The sequence below is a fragment of the Euprymna scolopes genome, chromosome 19 (genome assembly GCF_053919585.1).
Source record: "Euprymna scolopes isolate OS-2025 chromosome 19, ASM5391958v1, whole genome shotgun sequence".
Lineage (NCBI taxonomy): Eukaryota > Metazoa > Mollusca > Cephalopoda > Sepiida > Sepiolidae > Euprymna > Euprymna scolopes.
The window spans coordinates 102,033,800-102,060,590 of NC_136500.1; the positions used below are offsets into that span (position 1 = coordinate 102,033,800).

At 29.3% G+C, this 26,791-nt stretch overlaps 1 protein-coding gene across 6 annotated transcripts in view; it reads right to left on the bottom strand.

Annotated features, from left to right (window-relative positions):
- Window positions 1-402: 402 nt before the first annotated feature.
- The window catches only part of LOC145239861 (mucosa-associated lymphoid tissue lymphoma translocation protein 1-like), a 754,570-nt gene continuing 728,181 nt past the window's right edge, over window positions 403-26,791 (bottom strand). For all 6 annotated transcript variants that reach the window (XM_080103424.1, XM_080103426.1, XM_080103427.1 and 3 more), the window contains exon 16: window positions 403-622. In XM_080103424.1, coding sequence (XP_079959550.1) covers window positions 422-622 — 201 coding nt within the window. In that variant the 3' untranslated portion in view covers window positions 403-421. The remainder of the gene's footprint in view (window positions 623-26,791) is intronic.

Sequence of the window (26,791 nt, forward strand, 5' to 3'; positions counted from 1 at the left end):
AAAAAGAAATGATATTTTTGAATGAAAAAAGATATTTAAAATCAAGAAATGCTCTTTGTAATGTGTGGCCAGTTTTTAATTGATATAAACAGCATTGCAATTTCTTTTTAGTTTTCTTTGGGATTCTCATTTCATGCTCTAGTGAATTAAAAAAGAAAAGATTTCATGGCTAATAATCAGATGAGAAAATACAATGCTTAGTACAGGAAAGCATAAATGGGATGTTACTCTCCCCCTCCACTAAGGTTGGTAAATAAGTTCAAAAGGAAACCTGAAATAAAAAAGGTTTTGTATTACCAGAATTTCCCTAGTTAACCATGCACCCCCCCTTTTTCTAAGATGAAAGCTGTTTCTAGCAAGTCTGACTAGATAAGCTTAAAATTTGATGAAAGAATGCTTGGCTCAGAGTTGATAGATCTTTTTATTCTAGAGAAATGTGATCAAGACTTTCAATGCATTCTTCTTGTTCAGTTGGTTCATTTTGCCTGAAGACTGTACACTTCTTCCATAGTTGTTGCTTGGCCACAAGTGGATAACCCAGTTTGATTCGATATTCCAAGCTCTTTTGTCCCTGATTTATGCCTTCCTCATACACTATTTTGATAACAACTTCCATTGCATCCTGGAAAATAAAAAAATAGAAATTGCTTATTGATAAGAATTTCTTTCAAAAATAGAACAGATTTCAGTTTAGATATTTCTTCTAATTTTCAATATATGAATGAAGATAAAATCTCGCAACAGATTGTAAATCAAATATTACCAATCTTTAAAAACTATATATTTTATTTATATAGAAAACTAGTAGTATCCATATATTGACATTGCCCAGGAACATCAGATGATCCTGGAAACTCATGCACCTATCTCTGAACTCCATATAAATGATGAGGAAATGTTGGGTGCGTCACCAAAATCCGCTTTTCATGGTAACAAAAAGGAAAGAAAAAAAGGCAAATTTCTCGGAAAGAGTAATTAGTGGAAATGAGCAAAGAAATACAGACCCGAATAAGTTTAAAATGATCCAAGTTTATTAAAACAAAAAGTTATCGATTGCATTTATTTCCCAAGGCTGGGGTTAAAAAAAACCCTTAAGAAACATTAAAATACATATAAAAAAATACAAAAAAAGACGTCAATCCTTACTTGCAAGAAAGGCTGAAAGAAAGAACATATAAAAACGGAAAACAGTCCTTATTTTGAATTCAGTCCTTTTAACAAAATGTTCAGTCTTTCTTTGACAAAATGTTCTTTTTTTTTCTTTTCCGAAAGGACAAACAAAAAGTTTCTTTGACCTAAAATGGGAGAAAGAAGTAATTTCCTTTGTTAAGGCTCATGTGCTTTTTAATTCAAAGGGGAGAGAAGACCATAAAGCTGCTTTGGTAGGCTTTATGAGGGGTAAATTCTTGAATTATGGAAGATTTGAAGGTTGAAAATCTTTCAAAAGAGAGGATTTCCTTTCTAGGAGCGATATTCTGCTCGTCTCGTCAGCGAAATTAAATTTTGTTCATCTTAGAAAAGAACTCCTCAACACACGGTAGTTTCCTTCGTTAGTCCTTTGAGAGTAATAATTTACTAGTTGTAAGACTCGATTGTCTTTTAATAACCGGTATTAATCTTCCCGTCGTAAGACCTTGTTGTCTTAGAATAAAAATAACGTTAATGTCTGAGAATAAAATAACGTTAATAGTTTAGTTCTAAACAAACGTCTTTCTCCAAAGGAGGAGAGAAAAAAAACGTGGAATTTAACGTCAAGAATCCTTTCTGATCTGACGGAGCTGAATAGCATCCTTCTTCTATGCCGGCTAGATTTGAACTGACGAAAAAGGGAAAATGGCCCATCATTGTCCTCCTCCTCCCCCTTCCAGAGGGTAGGAGAGGGGCTGGCTGCTAGAAAGAGAACTATACCTAAGCTACTGCTGATGATAATAGAAGTGACCTGCGGGTCAAGGAATGCGTTCCTTGACCCAAATGCGGAGATGTTGAATGGGTATAAATAAAAAAATAAATAAAAATTATTTCTCTATTAAAAATTTCAACAATGATTTTATTTGACTTAATATTAGTCATAGTTTTCTGCAATTTAATTATTTATATTATTTCATAACTATGAAAAACATTTTTGCAGCAACATAGTTATGTGGGAACAAGGAAAATATTTGGTAGGGGGAGAGCAGTTAATAATTGTGTCAGTACACAATCACTGGAAAGAAGGTAATGTTTCATGTGAATAAAAAAAATACATGTCCTTCATTAACACTAAGAGTAAGTCCAGGTTTTAATAGGAAAATATAAAAACTGAAACAGTGTATGTACAGTGAACATAACAAAATTATTATAATTTTAATTATTTAATTTATAACCTAAGGAAGTGTTAAAAGTTTCTTTCAGAAAATATACTGTTTGGTCTCATCATGGATGAGAATTCCTCAGGTGACAAGTATTAAAGCCATAGTTTCCTATTACCTTAACAGCTGTAATAGATTCTAAATAGCATCTAAGTGCTATGTTTCTTTATAGCTTAACACTAACTCTAAGTTTGGGTGTCAATACAAAAAATAAAGGCAGAAACTGTGGGCATGACAGAACTGTTGAATTATAATGCAAAGTTAATTTCACTCCAAAATAACGATCTGTCTTTTTAATATTGCTTTGCAGATGAGAACATCTTAAATGACAAGTAACCCATCTCTAATCAAAGGAACAAACTAGAAGATGGCTTCACATGTCCATTAGAACTATAAGTAAAACCAAAACAAAACTCAAGCATAAAATTGCATACCTTCACTTGATAATGTAAGAATGGACTAAATTTTATCTGGGCCTTTCTTGCGTGAAGTATTTCCGAAATTATGCTGTAAAAACGTTAATAACTATCACATCAGATTGAAATTTTGCATAATAGTTATTGTCCTCAAACAACGTCAGATCCATACATCTAATTTGAAAAAAGCAAAATTAATTTTATTTCAAGAAATAATTTATTGGATTGTCTGCAGTGCACATAAACTTTTTGGAAAATAATGCCAACATCATAGCAGGTTTTTATGTCTTAACTTTAAGAGCGCAATTCAAAATAATCAGCTGCAACCTTCATCTTAACCATAGTGACTAGAAGCCGAACTTCTACAAGGAGCAAGGTCAGTGACATAACATCAGTTTTTGCCGCGACCCCCCCCCTGCCATATAATTACTTGTTTTGCCCCATGCCACCCGCTGGCATATAATTACCTGCCCCCCTCCGCTGCCATATAATTACCTGTTTTGCCCATTCCCGCTGGTATATGATTACTTATCCCCCCTTACATATGATTACCTGTTTTGCTGTTCATCGCCTACTGCTGACATATAACAACCTGTAAAAACCTTCAAAATTCCAAAAAGCCCTCAATATTTATTTTCATTGAACTAATGTTGACACAATTCCATTCAGATTAACGTTTACATAATTCCCCCCTTTTTTGAATTTTAATTTCTTTTCAATAATTTGAATAATAATAATAAGTATATAAACATTAATCTGAAAGGAATTATGTAAACGTTAATATGAAACAAAAAAACAAATATTTTTTTCAAAACAAAAACATATAATTCAAATTATAAAAAAATGTTAAATTAAATTAATTGGCTACACAAACAAATATAATAATAAATTTAAATGAGAACATTTGGACACCTGAAATCATAAAATCATTTTTATTCACTTTTTTATTGTTGTTAAAGCCTAAATTTTCACAAAAAACATGGCTGTATCAAAGGATAGTCCGATGTAGTTTTCTTTTCTTTTTCTTCATAATGTTATTATTAAGAGGCCGAGCCTCTCGAAGAGAAAAAAAAAACGTCTTGTATCGGTGCTGTTAGATGGTCAAAGAGAGATAATCCATAAATCGATAAATGCAGAATTATCTCCCTTCCATCAAGAGATTAGTTGAGCCTGGCAGCTAGGCGAGACCAGGAGAACAGACTGGAACATTCAACATGGCCGCTATAGACTATCGTTCCTCAATCGTTCATACGAACATTTAAGTTTATGTTATAGTTAAATAAATAATGTATTACAAATGCATTCAGTGTTGATTATAATTCATACCCTTTCAAGTATCGGTTTTACCAAATAATCACAAACACATCAGGTGCTTTTTGAAATCCTTGTGTTTAATCGCTTGGTTTAAGTGCAAAATTTAAGAAATGGAAAGGCACGCATTTTAAAAAACAATTTTTTATGAATTTAAATGAGAATATTTGAAATTTGAATTTATAAATTTTAATGAGAACATTTGAAAACATGAAAAGGTTAAGAAATGATAAAATCATTTTTATTTACTTTTTTATTGTTATTATTTCCGAATTTTCACAAAAATATGGCTGTATCAAGGAGAGGATAGTCCGATGTAGTTTTCTTTTCTTTTTCTTTATAAGAAGAAATAAAAACGACTTGTATCCATGTGTATAATCACTCGGTTTAAGCGCGAAATTTAAGAAATTTGTTGTTGTTAATAATTGGAACTATTTTTATAAAGGATTGATCCTTTATAAAAATAGTTTCAATTTTCTTTTTCAAATGAATGTATTCATGAATAAGCTATAAATTTATTTTTTGTGAGAGAACTATCGCAAGGCAGCAAGTTGCTTGAAAATTTACAAACATACTTTTCGAGTTTTTTTTTTTCGGCAAAGTTATCAATAACTATCAAAAATCACTCTATTGACAACTTCCCTCTCTATGGAAAGGATTGCCAAGTCTGTAAGCCTTGTCTGGTTCATTTTTGATCGGAAGTAATTTTTTATGCATTTCAGTTTTGAGAAAGAAGGCTCACGGTTGGCAATGCTAACAACTCGGGTAAGGAAAATGTGCAGCAAGATCGCAAGATCACAATATTAGGGATGGAATCCCCAAGGTGTTATCTCTGTATACAGTTCAAAAGTTCAAGAGGTCCATTGATTTTGTCTTTTCCTGAAGCTTTCACAAAATACCGTAATCTCTTCCTTTTGGCAAAGCATTTATCTTTTTCTATATATTCGTCAACTTCACCAAGCTGGCAATCATAATTATCATCAAGCAGATTTGATGGTGTAAGAAAAACGCATTTACTTGCAAGATTGTGAACTTGTTGAAATCTGCAAGTTATTTCTTCAGTCAATCTGTCTATTTCCCATCTCAACTCAGTATTAAACCCCAGTGCTGCTGCATCAGTCAATCTTCACCATCCATTTGTTTCTTTTTGCGGATATGATGCTCTATGCTTATCCCCATTTCATAGCAGAGATTTTTTTTGACTCATCTATTGCAGTGTCCACCATCTTTTCTCCATTCTGAAGAAGGCAATCTCTCAAGTTTGTTGCAGATCCAGCTTCTTTTCTTGAAGATACTTCTGGGTATCATTTATTTCTGGGAGAATAGTTTTCCAAAAGCTCAGAAATAAAAGAAACAGAAACGACAATACTGAGTTGAGAATTAAATATGCGTCTGATCTTGTGGTTGCATTTTCTCCTTCTTCTGTGAGCTGTTCCAGGGCAATGACGACTTCCAATAATTTTTTTACCACATCATTTACAGGATCTGCTCGACTACTCCATCTAGTTTCTAGTCTGCTTGATACTTAGACCCGTTAACTGAATCAAGGCGTCCCAGCGATGTGTAGATGCAGAAAAGAACGAGAATAACCGGTCCAGTATGCCAAATAATGTGGCAGAGTGAACCGCTACAGAAATGAGGATTATTCGTCATTTTAGGTTAAATTAATGTACGAAAGTTTGAATTAAAATTTTTTCCGGTAAGATTTTCAAGGTGTCCATATGCAACCGCATAGAACAAATGAAAGTCGAATAAAACAAAAGGAAAATATCATTTTTAGCCAAGGATGTTAGTCTAAAATTCTCACAATATTAGTAAAAAGTATTTCTATTATAATTATTTGTATCTTGTTTTTTTGTTTCGTTTTTTTTTTTGCATTAAAGCAAATCAATGTATTATATGTCTATGACATTATCAGTAGTAAATATTTATGATTAATAACCGGGCAAATATTGATGATTAGGGTAAACATGAAAATTCTTTGGTAGAGAGAACGTATAGAATAGTTAAAAATACATTCACATCCGTTCTTATGTTAACAATTGTTTTCTATATGTTATTTAGAAACTTATGTTTAAAATGGAGAGGGAACTTTGTTAACTATTCTGTTTCTATACCGTTTTATTTTGCATAACAATCGTTAATTATTTTCAATTGTTTATGAAATATTCAAATAGTATTTTGCCAATTAATGACAAATGGAAATCAGCTTTGTTTTAAAAGAGAAATTTATCTTTAGTTGTTTCATTATTCCTTTGACAATTAAAAGGAAAACATTCGAGAAAAATATTTAGAACCCCCCCGTATATTTAATATATGTCCCTCACACACACGCACACACGCACACACACACACACACACACACACACACACACTAAGTGCATTTCTTGTTTGCGAAAATATATGCAGACATAAGAAGCTTTTAGAGTAATTCGAAAAAAAAAAAATCACTAATTAAATATTTAAAAATTTAAAAAGAATCAGAATCAGGAATCGTATCAGATCAAAATTTAAGACAGAATCGGTAATTGAATCGGAATCAGGAAAAAAATTGAAATCACCCCATTACTAGTATATATATATATATATATATATATATATATTTGCATATATATATGTATATAAATATATAATATAAATATATATATAAATATAGTTGCATACCTTATTATATATATTTGCAGTCATCGACATACAGTCCTGTTTCGTTGTATCACAACTCATCAGTGCCACTAAACTAGCACCTCTCCCAAGCCAAGGATCGAACCTAGAACCGTCATGTTGACAGTCGGCAGTTCTACCCCTCGACCACGGAAGCGGTGCCGCAACTAAGCTGTTCGAATGTCTACTAAAATAAACATCCATCCGCCACTTGTAAAGTGCTCAAACGCTTGTTTGTAAACAAACTGCGAGCTTTGCATTTTATACATATATATATATATATATATATATATATATATATATATATGCATATATACATATACACACCTAGAGGATCGGACAAAAGGACACCGGATAAAACCCACTATCTAATTAAAGCAAAAACAAATAAAATCCCAAATGAATAAAAAACATTAAAAATCATGTTTTATATTTTTATTTTTATTTAATTCAATTTAGGAAAATTAGAAACCGGGGAACTAATTTTGACAAGGTATGAAAATTAAGCATCTATGGAATAAATGTCAATCGAAGATAGAGTTTAAGGCCATTCTTAAAGACGATATAGTTTTAAACAGGATTCAAGTGCCTTTCAAAGAAATATACATATTTTTAAATATTTACTCTTGTTTGAAAGCAAGTAAGTCAATTTTCCTAAGTTAGGTACACGTTCTAAGGAGATTTTTCTTGTATTATCTTTTACAATTATTATATTAATATAAAAAAAAAACAATTAAAATCCTATTACCAGAATTAATTTATCATAATAAATTTCGGTTTAATCATAAATATGCCAGTGATTATAACATTTTTTTTAATAGTTTAAAAAAAAATCAATTATTATATGATTGTTCGAAACTTGACAGAAATTCGGCAGTATTTAAACTACCAAATAGAAAGCCACTTAAATAGTATTTGAGGTGTAGTACATAGTTCCCATTTAAAATTATATTCCCTGATATGACGATCATAAAATCTGTTTACAGTTGATTTTTATTCTGTACTTGCTTAATGTTTTTACAATTCCAAAATTACATAATTTTCTGTTGCTAATTTTCCGTTGTATCATTAAATTATCAGTGATGTTTGAAAGTATTTTTCTTGATAAAAATGTTTTGTTTAATTTTTCAATATTTTTTGGAACATGTAAATCAACTGCTTTCTTTCAAAGGTTACCTAGAGAATTGAAAACTTTGTTTTACAAATAAAATAAATTCACATCGTAATTTCGATGTTATTATCATTTTAGTTTTAGTGATAATTTAAAAGCAATAAATATTTATCATTAGTACCAATAATGAAAAATTAAATTCCAAATTTAAAACAATCGGTTTTGGAATCGTAAATTAGGGACATATTTTTCAGATTTCGATACCTCCAAAAGTTTCGATTTTTTCAACCTTTTCAGTATAAAATTTCAAATTTTTTGTTAGTTTTTATTTATTTTTTCTATTTTCTATTTTTAACCTCTCCAAATGCCGCCCCCTGACATGTGGCGCTTGTACAATAGGGACACATTTTCGCTATTACAATACCTCCAAATGTTCCGATTTTTTTACAACCTTTTAGGTATAAAATTTAAGATATTTTGATTAGCTTTTATTTATTTTTTCTATTTTTACCCCCTCAAAATCCTGCCCCCTGACATGAGCCGCTCGTAAAACAGGGACACATTTTTCTGATTCCAAGACCTCCAAGAGTTCCAATTTTTTACAACGGTAAAAAAATTCTGATTTTTTTGTTAGCTTTTATTTATTTTTTTCTATTTCCTATTTTTTACCTTTCAAAATGCCGCCCCTGACGTGTGCCGCTCATAAAATAGGGACACATTTTTCTGATTCCAATATCTCTAAAAGTCCTGATGTTTTACAACCTTTTCGACATAAAATTTCAGATTTTTTGTTAGCTTTCATTTATTTTTATTTATTTTTACCCTCTCAAAATGCCGCCACCTGGAACGTGACGCTCGGAGCGGACCGCCCCCCCCCTGCTACGCCACTAGCCAAGGTTGTATGGAAGAAGTTATGTAAAGAATGTAATAAGTGTAAAAGTCATGCATTACACCATAATATTTGAATCCTTTGAGAATTGATAATTTATAAAACTAGAAAAAATAATATGAGTAAATATTAAATGCAACAGACATTAGTCAAAGTTTTATCATAGAATTTAGTCTGTGAGAAAAATATTTACCTAAAAAAAAATATATGAATGTTTATGTTTGAAAAATGAAAGTAAACATTGTCGAGCAATTGTTTTATTGCTACACAGGGGTGCTTAGTTTTTAAGAAAATCTGATTTTAATATTCCGAAAATGTAAAATTGATGATTTTGGAATGAATTAAAGTAGTATGTAAGCCTCTGAAAAATCGGTAGTCTGAAGGGAAAAATGTGAACTAAAATAAGTCGCTAAATAGAAATAACTATTTTTTTCTATTTGTACATAAATCCTCTAATTTAAAACTGTAAAATGAAATGTATTAAAAATATTAGGTGAGAAATGTAGAATAGCCAGCCTGAAATATGAAATAATGACAGTGCTACATGGTCTAGTCTGAAAAACAGAAAGAAAAAAAAAACAGAATAGCTTCACAAGATATAACAAATTAATTTTTATTCCTTGTTGCAAGATTTTGACCATGTCTTTTAAAAAACGTTTTTTTTCTACAACTACATTATAGAACTTTTTCTGTTAAAACATGTTTTTTGTGATGGTAAAATATTTTAAAACATGTTTTTTTGTGATGCTAAAATATTTTAAAACATGTTTTTTTGTGATGCTAAAATATTTTAAAACATGTTTTTTTGTGATGCTAAAATATTTTAAAACATGTTTTTTTGTTATGCTAAAATATTTTAAAACATGTTTTTTTGTTATGCTAAAATATTTTAAAACATGTTTTTTTGTTATGCTAAAATATTTTAAAACATGTTTTTTTGTTATGCTAAAATATTTTAAAACATGTTTTTTTGTGATGCTAAAATATTTTAAAACGTGTTTTTTTGTCATGCTAAAATATTTTAAACCATGTTTTTTTGTGATGGTAAAATATTTTAAAACATGTTTTTTTTGTGATGGTAAAATATTTTAAAACATGTTTTTTTGTGATGGTAAATATTTTAAAACATGTTTTTTGTGATGGTAAAATATTTTAAAACATGTTTTTTTGTTATGCTAAAATATTTTAAAACATGTTTTTTTGTTATGCTAAAATATTTTAAAACATGTTTTTTGTGATGGTAAAATATTTTATACCATGTTTTTTTGTGATGGTAAAATATTTTATACCATGTTTTTTTTGTGATGCTAAAATATTTTAAAACATGTTTTTTGTGATGCTAAAATATTTTAAAACATGTTTTTTTGTGATGGTAAAATATTTTAAAACATGTTTTTTTGTGATGCTAAAATATTTTAAACCATGTTTTTTGTGATGCTAAAATATTTTAAACCATGTTTTTTTGTTATGCTAAAATATTTTAAAACATGTTTTTTGTTAAGCTAAAATATTTTAAAACATGTTTTTTTGTTATGCTAAAATATTTTAAAACATGTTTTTTTGTGATGCTAAAATATTTTAAAACATGTTTTTTTAGTTATGCTAAAATATTTCAAAACATGTTCTTTTGTGATGCTAAAATATTTTAAAACGTTTTTTGTGATGGTAAAATATTTTAAAACATGTTTTTTTTTGTTATGCTAAAATATTTGAAAACATGTTTTTTTTGTGATGCTAAAATATTTTAAAACATGTTTTTTTGTTATGCTAAAATATTTTAAAACATGTTTTTTTGTGATGCTAAAATATTTTATACCATGTTTTTTTGTGATGCTAAAATATTTTACAACATGTTTTTTTGTGATGGTAAAATATTTTAAACCATGTTTTTTTTGTTATGGTAAAATATTTTAAAACATGTTTTTTTGTGATGCTAAAATGTTTTAAAACATGTTTTTTTTGTGATGGTAAAATATTTTAAAACATGTTTTTTGTGATAGTAAAATATTTTAAAACATGTTTTTTTGTGATAGTAAAATATTTTAAAACATGTTTTTTTGTGATGGTAAAATGTTTTAAAACATGTTTTTTGTGATGCTAAAATATTTTAAAACATGTTTTTTTTGTTATGCTAAAATATTTTAAAACATGTTTTTTTGTTATGCTAAAATATTTTAAAACATATTTTTTTGTGATGCTAAAATATTTTAAAACATGTTTTTTTGTGATGCTAAAATATTTTAAAACATGTTTTTTTGTGATGCTAAAATATTTTGAAACATGTTTTTTGTGAATGCTAAAATATTTTAAAACATGTTTTTTGTGATGCTAAAATATTTTAAAACATGTTTTTTTGTGATGGTAAAATATTTTAAAACATGCTTTTTTGTGATGCTAAAATATTTTAAAACGTTTTTTTGTGATGCTAAAATATTTTAAAACATGTTTTTTGTGATGGTAAAATATTTTAAAACATGTTTTTTTGTGATGGTAAAATATTTTAAAACATGTTTTTTTGTGATGCTAAAATATTTTAAACCATGTTTTTTTGTTATGCTAAAATATTTTAAAACATGTTTTTTGTGATGGTAAAATATTTTAAAACATGTTTTTTGTTATGGTAAAATATTTTAAAACATGTTTTTTTTGCTATGCTAAAATACTTTAAAACATGTTTTTTTGTGATGCTAAAATGTTTTAAAACATGTTTTTTTTGTGATGCTAACATATTTTAAACCATGTTTTTTTGTTAAGCTAAAATATTTTAAAACATGTTTTTTTTTGTGATGGTAAAATATTTTAAAACATGTTTTTTTGTCATGCTAAAATATTTTAAAACATGTTTTTTTGTGATGCTAAAATATTTTAACCCATGTTTTTTTGTGATGGTAAAAATGTCATATTTTAAAACATGTTTTTTTGTGATGCTAAAATATTTTATACCATGTTTTTTTGTGATGCTAAAATATTTTAAAACATGTTTTTTTGTGATGCTAAAATATTTTAAAACATGTTTTTTTGTGATGCTAAAATATTTTAACCCATGTTTTTTTGTGATGGTAAAATATTTTAAAACATGTTTTTTTTGTTATGCTAAAATATTTTAAAACGTTTTTGTGACACTAATATATTTTAAAGCATTTTTTGGTGACACTGAATATTAAAAACAATGGATAAATATGTTTTGATAAGATATTTAGAAAAAAAAGTCAGTCGAATTTCAGAGTCTCCTCCTCCTACAGACACACAAAATGCCATCAAACAATCTAATGTGTCTAACCATCTAAGAAATTAACCAGTGATACAGCTTCATCTGAAATAGAATGGATAGCGTTTCAAGTTATAGCAAATTTATTTTTATTCCTGGTTATTGCAAGATTTTTACCATATATTTTAAAACCGTTTTTATTTAATGTAGGTAGGTGAATTCTTTAGTTCTAAACCCCTAAACTAGGCAGATTTAGCTTCCTCTCAAAATTGAGGAGATGACCTTTTCTTTAAAATAAATGAATTTTTCTTTAAAATAAAAGTGAACTTATACAAAGTACAATACTTAGTTATCTTTTGTTTTATTTAAAAGGGAGTAGAAAAGGCATTGTGGATGCATTCTTGGCAGCCGAGTAAAACTCTTAACTTTGCCTGCTTTGTGCTTCAGTCCTCATCTTCAGCGAATGAGCAAGGTTTCTGACAAAGGGGGAGAAAATGCTGTATACTCGGTCGGCAGTTTTGTGTAAGCAATAGTTAGAGATGACTAAATTCTTTTTCCATTTTATTTTTGTCACCAGGTTACTAATAAGGATACCAGAGGTAAGTATTTCCATGGTAATCCTCTGATAGTCAGGGACCGAAACCTTGTCAACAGGTTCAAAATACTGGGGAAGCTGTATTGACATTTGTTGAATTTAGTCTGAACCAAGCCTTTGCTTTTGGTAGGGTCTCTCGATGCTATATGAGTGGGAACTACCACAGCTTTTCCTCTTCATCGTCTACAAAAATTTTCCTTCATTCGTATTCTCTCTCTCTCTCTTCCTTTCGGCCCTGTTCTAAGCAACTTTGCTGACCTCCTACACAAACTCCCAAACTATAAAAAATTCCAACAAATAAAGCAAGAGGAAACCCAGAACCACAACTTCCAACATAAACCCCACTATAAGGTCTCTTTCATTTACATCAGGGGTTTATATTATAATCTCCAGACCTTGGAATCCAATTTTGATTGCATTAACTGCTTCCTTAGCCGATTTCTTCCTCAGAGGCTATGTAACAAAGTGTGTATGCAATTGCATATGAAATAACGTCATTGTAAGGAAAAAGACTATAAAATGAGAGAGCACATTAGAGAGGATGATCATGTGAGTGACGTCACAACCGTAACAAGAAGTCACGTGTGGCAGGAGAACGAGAAAATAAATATTGTTATTACAAAAAAAAAAAGTTGAAGTTCTTTCCTATTCTTTGTCTATAAGTGGAACGATAAAATTGTCGCCCTTATAATAATTCCATTTCGATTTGATGAAAACCGATTTTCTTTTTTGTTGCAGACTAGTTGACCAATTGTGTACAAATCCCAAGAACAATAGTAGCTTTCTATCATGCCTGAAAGTGACACAATGTTCAACGAGATTGGTGCTATGTGCCACTGTACAAGTCATGTTCTTTAGCAATCCAAGTTATGACAACAGGACAATTGCCATCACCCTGAAAATGCAAATCTGGATGGTTCAATGTTTGAGAGCACAGCTCAATGAAGTTTCCTGCCACAGTTATAGTCTTTGGTGTGGTTTCAATTGAGGGCCATATCATGCCACCTAACATCTTCAAAGTTGGCTTGAAAGTCAATACCAAAGTGTACCTGGATGTGCTGAAGAGTGTGGTAATCCCCTGGTGCAATCAGCAGACTCTGGGTGTAGCAGCAAGAGTCGGTGCCAACCCACAAGTCCAAAGGCTTGGCTTCAGAAGGAGTGCTACAACTTTGTATCTTTCTCTCAATGCCCCCCTCCCCTTCCTCCCCGACCTTAACCCGCTGGATTACTTTGTTTGGCTATATGTTAAGAACATCACCAACATGACCTCCCATAGCGCCAAAGCCAGCCTGATCACCGCCATCTGCCAAGTATTCGCCAAGCTCTCGCTGGCACTTGTGGAAAAAGCATGCTCCCAGTTTTGAACCTGTATCAAGGTGATTGAGGCTGAAGGCGGCTACATTGAATAGATGTCAGCTTTACTACATAATCAAGTTATCAGAATTGATTTTTTCAATAAAAGTTTTAAAATAAAGCTGTAGTGTTGTTTTCTTTAAGGTGACAAGTTCTATCCTGTATTTTGCGACTGAGGTTATGTTACAACTATTCTAATTCCCGACCTTGAAGATCATCATGGACAAGGAATATGTTCCTACATCAGGATAGCTTCCCTTGTGACAGGGAAATTTTCAAAAGAAGACCCCAAACATACATGTGTTTTAAAGTTGCATTTACAGCACATTTATATTTGTCCTCTACTGTGCCTACAATGGAGTAGCTAATAGACCCTATCAAATGCCTTTGCATAAAGGTCTACTTCACAAGATTTCCAGCCATGGAATATCTGGAAATATATCCTCAAGCATCAAATCTTTCTCTCCCATAGGTTTATACAAGTAGTCATCGATGGGCAGAACTCCAAAGCTCAAAGTATCAATGCTGGCTTGCCTCAAGGATCCATCCTGGACTCATCAACCTTCATCAATGATCTCCCAAACCACATTCTATGTTCATTCGTCAACATATACAGAGCCAAGACTACCATCTATGGCAAAACTTTAAAGGCTAACAATGATCAAGATCTCTCTCTCTCTCCTCCGACCTTGAGCATAAGATGCAATGGGAAAAAAAGGTGGCGGGTTAAGTTTAACACATCCAAAATCAAGCTTTTATCTTTTGTCACCAACACTCTGATCCTCATTTGGTCCCAAGTGATATGAATGGCTTGTCTCACAGAAGTATCCTGTTTTGACAAGTTTCTGGATTTGACCTGAAAGCACATGTATTTTTGTTGCATGCACTTGCACATACAACAATGGCCACCACTTATAACATAAAGAATTATATCGCTTAATATCTGGAAAAAGATTATTTGCAGAAAATTTAAATGCAATATTGGTTTCAGCACACTCGAAAACCTATTAAAGTTGTCATTTTAAAGGAAACTGTCAAGGTGGAAAACAAGTAAAAATTTATATTTTTATTTTTTTATTCCCTTTTTTTTTGGTTATTTTTAAAAGATTAACTCATCATTATCATGAAAATTCATTATCATGAAAATTCATTATGTTGTTTTTATTTTTAACAAATATTGCCGCCACGTTATATTACTACATGAAATATGCAGACAAATATTTTTCAGCATCATGAAAACTAGTTCTCTATCCCAATTTTAAATAAGATATTCGTTTTCAGTACATCCGAAAAGCCCATAGAAAACAAGTTTTTTAAGGTAGGTTTTGTGTTGGTCTACAAGGCCAGAATTACCAAATATTTTTTTTTATATTAGTTTATTTCAGTTTATATATAGTTCAACGTTTTTAAATACGTCTGTGAAAAAATTAACGTAATTAATCAATAATTTGATTTTTGAAAGGATTTTAAAAACTGTGTTGTTTTCATTGTTTACGTCAAAATATATATAGATGGGTATGTTTTGCTGTCCTTCAAAAAAGTGGCTAAAAAATCTAATATACAACAAATAAATATACCATAAACAATAAAAGAGTAAATTTGACTATCGGAACACACTGGCCAAATCACCACTAAAAAAAAATCGTCCACGTCCATCACACCGGAACACGAAAACGAAATCAAACGAAATTTATTTTTATTAAGAAAATATGTATTTCCCATGTTATTGTTTTAGCAAGAACAGATTATTATTTTGTTATCTTTCTTACGAAAATGTTTCATTATTTTTCTTACGAAAATGTTTCATTATCTTTCTTACTAAAATGTTTCATTATCTTTCTTACTAAAATATTTTACCTTCTTACTAAAATGTTTTGTCTTTCTTACTAAAATGTTTCATTATCTTTCTTACTAAAATATTTCATTATCTTTCTTACTAAAATGTTTCATTATCTTTCTCACTAAAATGTTTCATTATCTTTCTCACTAAAATATTTCATTATCTTTCTTACTAAAATGTTTCATTATCTTTCTTACTAAAATGTTTCATTATCTTTCTTACTAAAATGTTTCATTATCTTTCTTACTAAAATATTTCATTATCTTTCTTACTAAAATATTTCATTATCTTTCTTACTAAAATATTTCATTATCTTTCTTACTAAAATATTTCATTATCTTTCTTACTAAAATATTTCATTATCTTTCTTACTAAAATATTTCATTATCTTTCTTACGAAAATGTTTCATTATCTTTCTTACTAAAATGTTTCATTATCTTTCTTACTAAAATGTTTCATTATCTTTCTTACTAAAATATTTCATTATCTTTCTTACGAAAATGTTTCATTATCTTTCTTACGAAAATGTTTCATTATCTTTCTTACTAAAATGTTTCATTATCTTTCTTACTAAAATGTTTCATTATCTTTCTTACGAAAATGTTTTATTATCTTTCTTACTAAAATATTTCATTATCTTTCTTACTAAAATGTTTCATTATCTTTCTTACTAAAATGTTTCATTATCTTTCTTACGAAAATGTTTTATTATCTTTCTTACTAAAATATTTCATTATCTTTCTTACTAAAATATTTCATTATCTTTCTTACTAAAATGTTTCATTATCTTTCTTACTAAAATGTTTCATTATCTTTCTTACTAAAATTTTTTATCTTTCTTACTAAAATGTTTTATCTTTCTTACTAAAATGTTTTATCTTTCTTACTAAAATATTTCATTATCTTTCTTACTAAAATGTTTCATTATCTTTCTTACTAAAATGTTTCATTATCATTCTTACTAAAATGTTTTATCTTTCTTACTAAAATGTTTTATTATCTTTCTTACGAAAATATTTCATTATCTTTCTTACTAAAATGTTTCATTATCTTTCTTACGAAAATGTTTCATTATCTTTCTCACTAAAATATTTCATTATCTTTCTTACTAAAATGTTTCATTATCTTTCTTACTAAAATGTTTCATTATCTTTCTTACTAAAATGTTTTATTATCTTTCTTACTAAAATGTTTCATTATCTTTCTTACGAAAATGTTTCATTATCTTTCTTACTAAAATGTTTCATTATCTTTCTTACTAAAATGTTTCATTATCTTTCTTACTAAAATGTTTCATTATCTTTCTTACGAAAATGTTTTATTATCTTTCTTACTAAAATATTTCATTATCTTTCTTACTAAAATGTTTCATTATCTTTCTTACGAAAATGTTTCATTATCTTTCTTACTAAAATGTTTCATTATCTTTCTTACTAAAATTTTTTATCTTTCTTACTAAAATGTTTTATCTTTCTTACTAAAATGTTTTATCTTTCTTACTAAAATATTTCATTATCTTTCTTACTAAAATGTTTCATTATCTTTCTTACTAAAATGTTTCATTATCATTCTTACTAAAATGTTTTATCTTTCTTACTAAAATGTTTTATTATCTTTCTTACGAAAATATTTCATTATCTTTCTTACTAAAATGTTTCATTATCTTTCTTACTAAAATGTTTCATTATCTTTCTTACTAAAATGTTTTATTATCTTTCTTACTAAAATGTTTCATTATCTTTCTTACTAAAATGTTTTATTATCTTTCTTACTAAAATGTTTCATTATCTTTCTTACTAAAATGTTTCATTATCTTTCTTACTAAAATGTTTCATTATCTTTCTTACTAAAATGTTTCATTATCTTTCTTACTAAAATGTTTTATTATCTTTCTTACTAAAATGTTTCATTATCTTTCTTACTAAAATGTTTTATTTTCTCACTAAAATATTTCATTATCTTTCTTACTACAATGTTTCATTATCTTTCTCACTAAAATGTTTCATTATCTTTCTTACTAAAATGTTTCATTATCTTTCTTACGAAAATGTTTTATTATCTTTCTTACTAAAATATTTCATTATCTTTCTTACTAAAATGTTTCATTATCTTTCTTACTAAAATGTTTCATTATCTTTCTCACTAAAATATTTCATTATCTTTCTTACTAAAATGTTTCATTATCTTTCTTACGAAGATGTTTCATTATCTTTCTTACTAAAATGTTTTATCTTTCTCACTAAAATATTTCATTATCTTTCTTACTACAATGTTTCATTATCTTTCTCACTAAAATGTTTCATTATCTTTCTTACGAAAATGTTTTATTATCTTTCTTACTAAAATGTTTCATTATCTTTCTTACTAAAATGTTTCATTATCTTTCTTACTAAAATGTTTCATTATCTTTCTCACTAAAATATTTCATTATCTTTCTCACTAAAATATTTCATTATCTTCCTTACTAAAATGTTTCATTATTATTCTTACTAAAATATTTCATTATCTTTCTTACTAAAATGTTTTATCTTTCTTACTAAAACGAAATAAAATTGTTAATTCTTTTATTTTTACATGCGTACCTTTTTTACCCTTTTATTATTTTAACTAGCTGGGGTACCCGGCGTTGCGCCGGTGTTTGTAGGTGTGTGTGGTCTTAAATAAAAAAGAACCAGGGGATGGGGTAGGATCGAACCGGAAGCCCTGAATGCGAAGTTTGAAAATAAAATCGGCCAGCCAGAATGAGTTAGTGAAAGATGTTTGAATTTATTTAAGAACCAAATTGACAGGTGCGCGGTCGGAAGTCGTCGAGCGTGACGACGACGTATGTTCGTTTGTTATAAACGAAGTAAAAAAAGAAAACAAAGTTAGCACTTAAGCGGGGGGGGACACACAAAAAAAAACTAACGTAAGGCAAACGGACGATGAAAACAGAAAAACGAACATGTGAAAAATGGCTTAAATAAGCCTGTTTCAATATTAAAATTTAAAAAATCGGTGGGTACCCGGGTGTTTTTGGGTGTGTGGTAGGGAGTGGATAAGCGAAGTAAAAAACAAACAAAAAAAAAACAGAAAAACGAACGTTAAATAACACTGGTTCAATATTTAAATTTAAAAAAAAACAAACAAAAAAAAAACATCTCACACCACGATTCGAACCAAAAACGTTTAGATAATGAACTAATGCCTTAACCAACTGAGCTAACGCGATATACATGAAATTTGTTCAGTTTTTCAACTATTTAAAGTAAATTAGTTCATGACGTCATCTGACGCATGCGTAGAATCGGTCATTGTCACGAGAGGACCATTTTTGTTGACCCCCCCTGTCGAAAATTGTCGATTTTGGGGTGAAAAAGTTAACGTTTTTGGCCAATTTTTCGATATTTTTCGAGCAAAGGATGGAGCTTCGATGTGATACCGAGTTTGTGAATTTTCGTCGCGTCTGTCGAAAGTTTTTAGCAGACATACACACATGCATACATTTTCGCTTTTATATATATAGAAGATATATAGATAAGAACAAATTACTGTTAGAAATTTGACTATTGCATCATGTTTCCCACGGTATTTTTTGAACCAATCAGATTGATCGATTGTATTTGCTGTGGTGCAGTTTTTTGCATGCGTACCTTTCCTTTTCAGTTTCCATCAAGACAGCCCTACCAGAAGGATCAATGAAATTCACCCTCTGCATTAGAGGCATTTGGGCGCCTCTAACCTGTAAGTCTCTTTAAGACTTTTATTTAAGCCTAATTGACTAGTGTGCAAGTCTGTTCTAGTCTCACACAAAACACACGTTCACATCTCAAGCCACTTTTCTTTTTATACACACACACACACACATGCTAACGTATGTACACATGGGCAACGTCACTTCCCTTTAAAGGAAATCCACACATGTGCAAAAGACACTGGAAACAACTACAAAAGCAAGAGACCTAAGCTTTTTCCTCCTTTTCGATTCGGCTCCCGACCTGGGCGGTCGAGGGACCAACCACTCCCTTTTTTTGTGCTCTCTACAACAATATACTTTCCCTCTCACCAGCTAACAGCGAGAGACACTGTCAGCTGAAAAATGACGTCATCACCACTTATCTAGCAAGCAAGATAAGTGGAACACAGACTGTCGATAATGAGCAGACATTTTTTACAGAAAGTGTTAGAAAACTTCAAAATTGAATTAAAAAAGATAGACATAATACTCATCCAATATTAATAATAAAAATCTATATATATAAAAATGTAATTCTTGGTTCGTTATAAGCGAATAAAACCATATTTCTACGTTACGAATTTATTTGAAATTTTCAGACAACCTATCTTTAGAGTCGAGGGATGTTTTTATATTATTAAAATAAATTTACCTCGCGAATCATTAAAATATTAAATAAAACAAATACATTTTCGTAACGTTAGGGCGAACCTGTTTTGTTGATAAAACTGAACTTCCGGTTCGATTCATTTCACAGTCACGAATTGACGAAAAGATTTAATTTTCTGTTTACTCGATAAGTAAAAAAAAAACAAAAAAAAACATAATTCATTTGTTTATCTTCCAAATTTTTTAATTTAAACATTTTTTCTTTATTATATAAGGCAAAAAAAAACGTTTGTCGCTTGCTTTTTGAGTTTTTTTTTGTTTTTTTTGTTTTTCGATATAAGATTGGTACAGTTTTTTTTTACGGATTGGTAACTTGCTTAAATAATATTTGGTGCTAATGCAAAGAGTGGTCTGCGCTATTTTTTAAATCGTATTTCCAGGTTTAATTAAAGTTTTATTATATGTTTTTTATTCAATTGTAAGGTAAAATACAGATTAGGTACAAAACACCCTCCCCTACCCATGTTAAGAATGGCTTTTTAAATAATAACATTATTATTTCAACACGGATCACTCTCTGCATGAGTACTGTACTTTCACCTAACAATTTAATAAACAAAACATGGTACTTATGCAGAGAAAGTACTATAATAATATAATAATAGAATAATAACGTTATTTAGAAAGCCATTCTTAACATGGGGAGGACGTTTTGTTACTATTCTATACTTTCACCTAACAATTTAATAAACAAAAGATGGTACTTATGCAGAGAAGGTACCGTGCTGAAATAACGCTATTAAGAAAGCCATTCTTAACATGGGAAAGGGAGGGTGTTTTGTAACTATTTTATATTTTCACCTAACAATTTAATAAACAAAAGATAGTACTTATGAGAAGGTACCGTGCTGAAATAATACCGTTATTTAGAAAGCTATTTTAAACATGGGGAGGGAGTTTTGCATCTATTCTATACTTTCACCTAACAATTTAATAAACAAAAATAGATAGTACGTATGCATAGAAAATACCGTGCTGAAATAATGTTATTTAGAAAGACATTCTTAACACAGGGATGGTATTTTTTAACAATTCTGTCCTTTCACCTAACAATTTAAAAACAAAACATGGTACTTATGCAGAGAAGCTACCCCGCTGAAATAATGACGTTATTATTTAGAAAGCCATTCTTAACATGGGGATAGGGGTGTTTTGTAACTATTCTGGACTTTCACCTAACAATTTAATAAACAAAAGTTAAACTTAAGCAGACAAGGAACAGTACTGAAGCATTAACATTATTTAGAAAGACATTCTTAACATGGGGAGGGAGGATGTTTTCTAACTATTCTGTACTTTTGGTGCTAATGCAGAGAGTGATCTGCGCTATTTTTTAAATCACATTTCCACGTTTAATTAAAGTTTTATGATATGTCTTTTATTCAATTGTAAGGTTAAAGTACAGAATAGATACAAACCCCCTCCCCATGTTAAGAATGGCTTTTTAAATAATAACGTTATTATTTCAGCACGGATCACTCTCTGCATGAATACCGATTAATGTTTTGTTCTTTGCTTTTTTTACCGTATTTTTTTGTTTTTTTTTCAAGAAAACCTTTTAAAAAAAAAATGAAAGTACACGTTTTTTCTTTTTTTTTACAGAAGTTGTTTTTACATAAGACAATATGAATGCTTTTTCTTTATTAAAGAAATTGGGTACTCGTACACTTATTGATCCGTGCTGAAATAATAACGTTATTATTTAAAAAGCCATTCTTAACATGAGGAGAAGAGGGTGTTTTGTAACTATTCTGGGCTTTCACCTAACAATTTAATAAACAAAAATTAAACTTAAGCAGACAAGAAACAGTACTGAAGCATTAACATCATTTAGAAAGACATTCTTAACATGGGGAGGGAGGATGTTTTCTAACTAATCTGTACTTTCGGTGCTAATGCAGAGAGTGATCCGCGCTATTTTTTAAATCGTATTTTCACGTTTAATTAAAGTTTTATGATATGTGTTTTATTCAATTGTAAGGTTAAAGTACAGATTAGGTACAAACCCCTCCCCTCCCCATGTTAAGAATGGCTTTTTAAATAATAATGTTATTATTTCAGCACGGATCACTCTCTGCATGGATACCAATTAACGTTTTGTTCTTTGCTTTTTTTACCGTATTTTTTTGTTTTTTTCCAAGAAAACCTTTTTTAACAAAGATTGAAAGTGCACGTTTTTTCTTTTTTTTTTTTACAGAAGTTGTTTTTATATAAGAAAATATGAATGCTTTTAAAGAAATTGGGTACTCGTGCACTTATTGATCCGTGCTGAAATAATAACGTTATTATTTAAAAACCCATTCTTAACATTGGGAGAAGAGGGTGTTTTGTACCTATTCTGTCTTACAATCGAATGAAAAGATGTGTTTTGTACCTATTCTGTCTTACAATTGAATGAAAAAAAAAAAAACGGTAAATTTTTAAGATTAGGTCCACCTCCACAATTTTCTTTTAAATGACGACTTTTGTAGGTTTTCGACTATGCTGAATATGGAAATCGCATTGAAATTTTGCAGAAATAAGTAGTTATCGAGATATTAAAAATTTGTAGAATGCATTGTAATCTCTGGCAGCCATCTTTTTTACACGCTTGCGCACGTCATAAACAAATCTATGCGCATAACAAAGATGGCCGCCAAAGAATACAATGCATAAAACAACTATCTATATCTCGATAACTACTTATTTCTGCAAAATTTCAATGCGATTTCTGTATTCAGCATAGTCGGAAATCTTTAAAAGTCGTCATTTAAAAGAAAATTGTCGAGGTGGACCTAATCTAAAAAAAATACCAAAAAAACATAAAACTTTGATTAAGCTTGGAAATACGATTTAAAAAATAGCGCGGATCAGTAAGTGCATTAGCACCCATTAATCGACTCACGTGACCTTATTGCCAAATAAGGTCCGGCTATAATGTTGAATATGCCGTTCACATTGTTTTTTGTTTTTTTACAAGTTAAATTCAACTTTCACAATATCTTTTTATTTTTTTATAATTACACAATATCTTTTTTTAATAATAAATTGTTAGTTAAAAAATCACAGAATAGTTACAAAACACTATCCCCTCTCTAAGGTAAGAATGGCTGAAAAAAAATATTAGGTACTCATGTAGAGAGTGATCCGTGCTGAAATAATAACGTTATTATTTAAAAAGCCATTCTTAACATGGGGAGGGGAGAGTGTTTTGTATCTATTCTGTACCTTACAATTGAATAAAAAAACACATCATAAAACTTTAATTAAACTTAGAAATTCGATTTAAAAAATAGCGCGGATTAGTAAGTTCATTAGCACCAGAAATTGTTAGGTGAAATACAGAAAAGTTTCTACCGAGAAAACCATTTTTTTTTTTTTTTGCTATTCTTACCAAGGGGAGGAGATGATGTTTTGTCACTATTCTGTGCTTTCAACTACCAATTTATTAAAAAAACAAAAGGTAAATTTTCACATTAGGTCCACCTCCACAATTTTTAACATGGGTAGGTTGGGGGTGTTTATTCTGAAAGCCGTTCTTAACATGGGGAGAATGGTGGTATTTATTCCAAAAGCCGTTTTTAAAAGACGAAAGACAGGTAAAAGGTTAAAACATGTGGTTAGGCATGGATTTTGTTTATTCCGAAAGCCGTTCTTAATATGGGGAGGTTGGGAGTGTTTATTTACGGCCGTCAGTGAATTATAGTGCATAGTACAGTTCTTTATATCTCGAAAACTAATGGCCTCTGCAAATTTTAAATGAGATTTTCTTATTCAGCATAGTCGAAAATTGTGGAGGTGGACCTAATATAAAAAAAAATATCCTCCCCCCCAAAAAGATATCGTGAAATTTAAATTTAAGCGCGGTAACAAAAATAAAATTAGACAGAAAAATACACCTTTGGATTTGTACTTGCACAAAGACTTGAAAAAGTTGTCAACAAAAACAAAAAGTAACCTATCTTGATTTTGATAACATTTATTTGTTATATATTTGTTTTTTTGACAACTTTTTCGAATCTATGTGTACAGTAATATAAACCCATAACAAGTAAATATTTCCAAAGGCAAGATAAGTTAAGTTACTTTTCTACCTAATTGGATAATTTTTAGTGTTTTTATTGGGTTTGTACTACTGTACATATAGATTCGAAAAAGTTGTCAAAAAATAAATGTATAACAAATATTATCAAAGGCAAGATATGTTACTTTATTACCGAAATGGATAATTTTTTTTGTTTTTTTAATGCAAAATTTTTATTCAGCTCAAAAAACACAGCGTTTACTGTTGTATTTGAAAATTACAAATGGCGGCAGACTGTGTTATCACATTAGGTTTGGGAAAATGAGTTAAAACTAAAAAAAACTATACAAAATACTGTTAAAAACCAATGATTACATGTCTGCCTGTCACAGTAACATATATTGAGTTAGTTCCTGACAGTATTTTGTATAGTTTTTTTAGTTTTAACTCATTTTCCCAAAGTTAATGTGTTCAACAGTCTGCCGCCATTTGTATTTTACAAATATACAGAAAAACACTACATTTTTCAAACCGATTAAACATTTTAAAACACTAAAATCTTATCCAGTTAGGTAGAATAGTAACTTATCTTGCCTTTGATAACATTTATTTGTTATATTTATTTTTCAACAACTTTTTCGTTTCTGTGTTTAGTAATACAAACCCGTTTTATTTACTATAACGTTTAGTCGGCTCGAAGAACAGTGTTTATCAGTGTATTTGAAAAATACAAACGGTGATGGACACTGTTGATGATGTTAAGTTTGAGAAAATGATTTAAAACGAAAAAAACTATACAAAATACTATCAGAAACCCATCGAATATGTCACAATAACATATAATCAGTAGGTGTCTGACATTGTTTTGTATAGTTTTTAACTGAGTTTCCCAAACTTAACGTATTCAACAGAGTCTGTGACCATTCGTCTTTTTCAAATACATAGATAAACACTGCGTTTCTGAGCCGATTAAACATTTTACATTAAATAAAAACACTAAAAAATTATCCAGTTAGATAGAAACGTAATTTACCTTACCTTTGCTTTCATTTATTCGTTTTTGAACAACTTTTTCGAATCTGTGTATAGTAACACCCCCTTACCCAAATATTAATTAAAAACTCACATTTTTGAATACAATAAAAAAGAAAACTATTTAGCGTTTCAATGGTTTAGCAACTTTCGGCTTAATCCACTGAATGTTGGTCGAGCCCAAGCCATGATTGATGGTAACTCCCGAGGATCTGGATCCAATTCTGCAAGAGTACCATATTTTTTTTCATTTTCGCCTTTTTTTTTTTTTTTTTACTTTTTGGAGTGGATTGCTGTACTAAGAATAAACATGCATTTTCTCTTTTTATTAGAATTTTCCATTACACAAAATTAAGCCACAGCAACGCGTGGCAGGGTACAGCTAGTATTATTAATAAAAAACGAATTAAAAGGGAGAAAAGTTGTTAAAAAGTTTAAAAAGAAAAGGAATACGATTTCAAGTTTATTCAATAGAAATAAATAAAAATGAACAATAAATAGTTTTTAAATCAAAAAAATATTTTAAAAATCAAAACTGCAAAACAAACGATAAATTAGTTTAACTGAAATACGAACAATAAATTAGTTTAACTGAAAAACGAACAATAAATTAGTTTAACTGAAAAACGAACAATAAATTGGTTTAACTGAATAACGAATAATTAGTTTAACTGAATAACAAACAATCAGTTAAAAATTAAATTCAAACAAATGTTAGTATAAACAAAGTTACTAAGACAGAAATATTTCAAACACTGAATATTAAAACTTTTCAAAAATCTGTTGTAGAATTTAATTAAAAGTTTGAATTTTTCTTTTTCTGATATGTATTTTTTACTAATATTGTCATTTTTTTTGCGACAAAAATTGTTTATAAGAGAATTCGATGAACTTCATATTTGCATTTTTTTCAATTTGCTGAATAGTGTGACCCTCAGCACATAGTGAACATGAAATAATCGATTTTGAACAGCCAAAATATTTAAAGTTATGTATATGGCTAAATTTCTCTGATGAATCGAATGTAAAAAAGAATCGCATTTTGTAAGTTTGTTTATAACTATATAATTATATAAGCCAAAATAATTAGTTATATAATTTGGGTATAGCAGAGAACCTCTGTAAATACCCTGAAAGTAGCTGTTTAATTCAGCTATTTCTTCAACAGCCTCTCTCTCGGATATTACATTTTTGCAGCTATTGCATTTCAGTTTTTTGAAAACTGCATGACAGCAATAACCTGCTAAGTATAATATAACAGGAAGTACTTCCTTGCATTGATTAACATCATCTTCTGTTACATCTAATTTAAATTTATAAACATGTAACTTTTGCTCCTTTATCATTTCGTCCCAGTTAATTTCTTTAAAATTTTTCAATTCCATAGTTCGATTATTAATTGGTAAGCTCAATTTTAAAACTGACAACATTTTGAGTTTTTTTTTCACATTCATACACCTGACGTATCGATATATTATACTGATCTCCACTAAGTTGTCAATATTGGCCAAACCTTGCCTCAAGGTTATCTGTCTGAAACTTTCCTGGTAATATATACACCATGTTCAGTACATTTATACAATATTTAGTCAATTCTAAAATTGTGTAAAGCAGTATATGTTTCCTTTGTTAACTTACC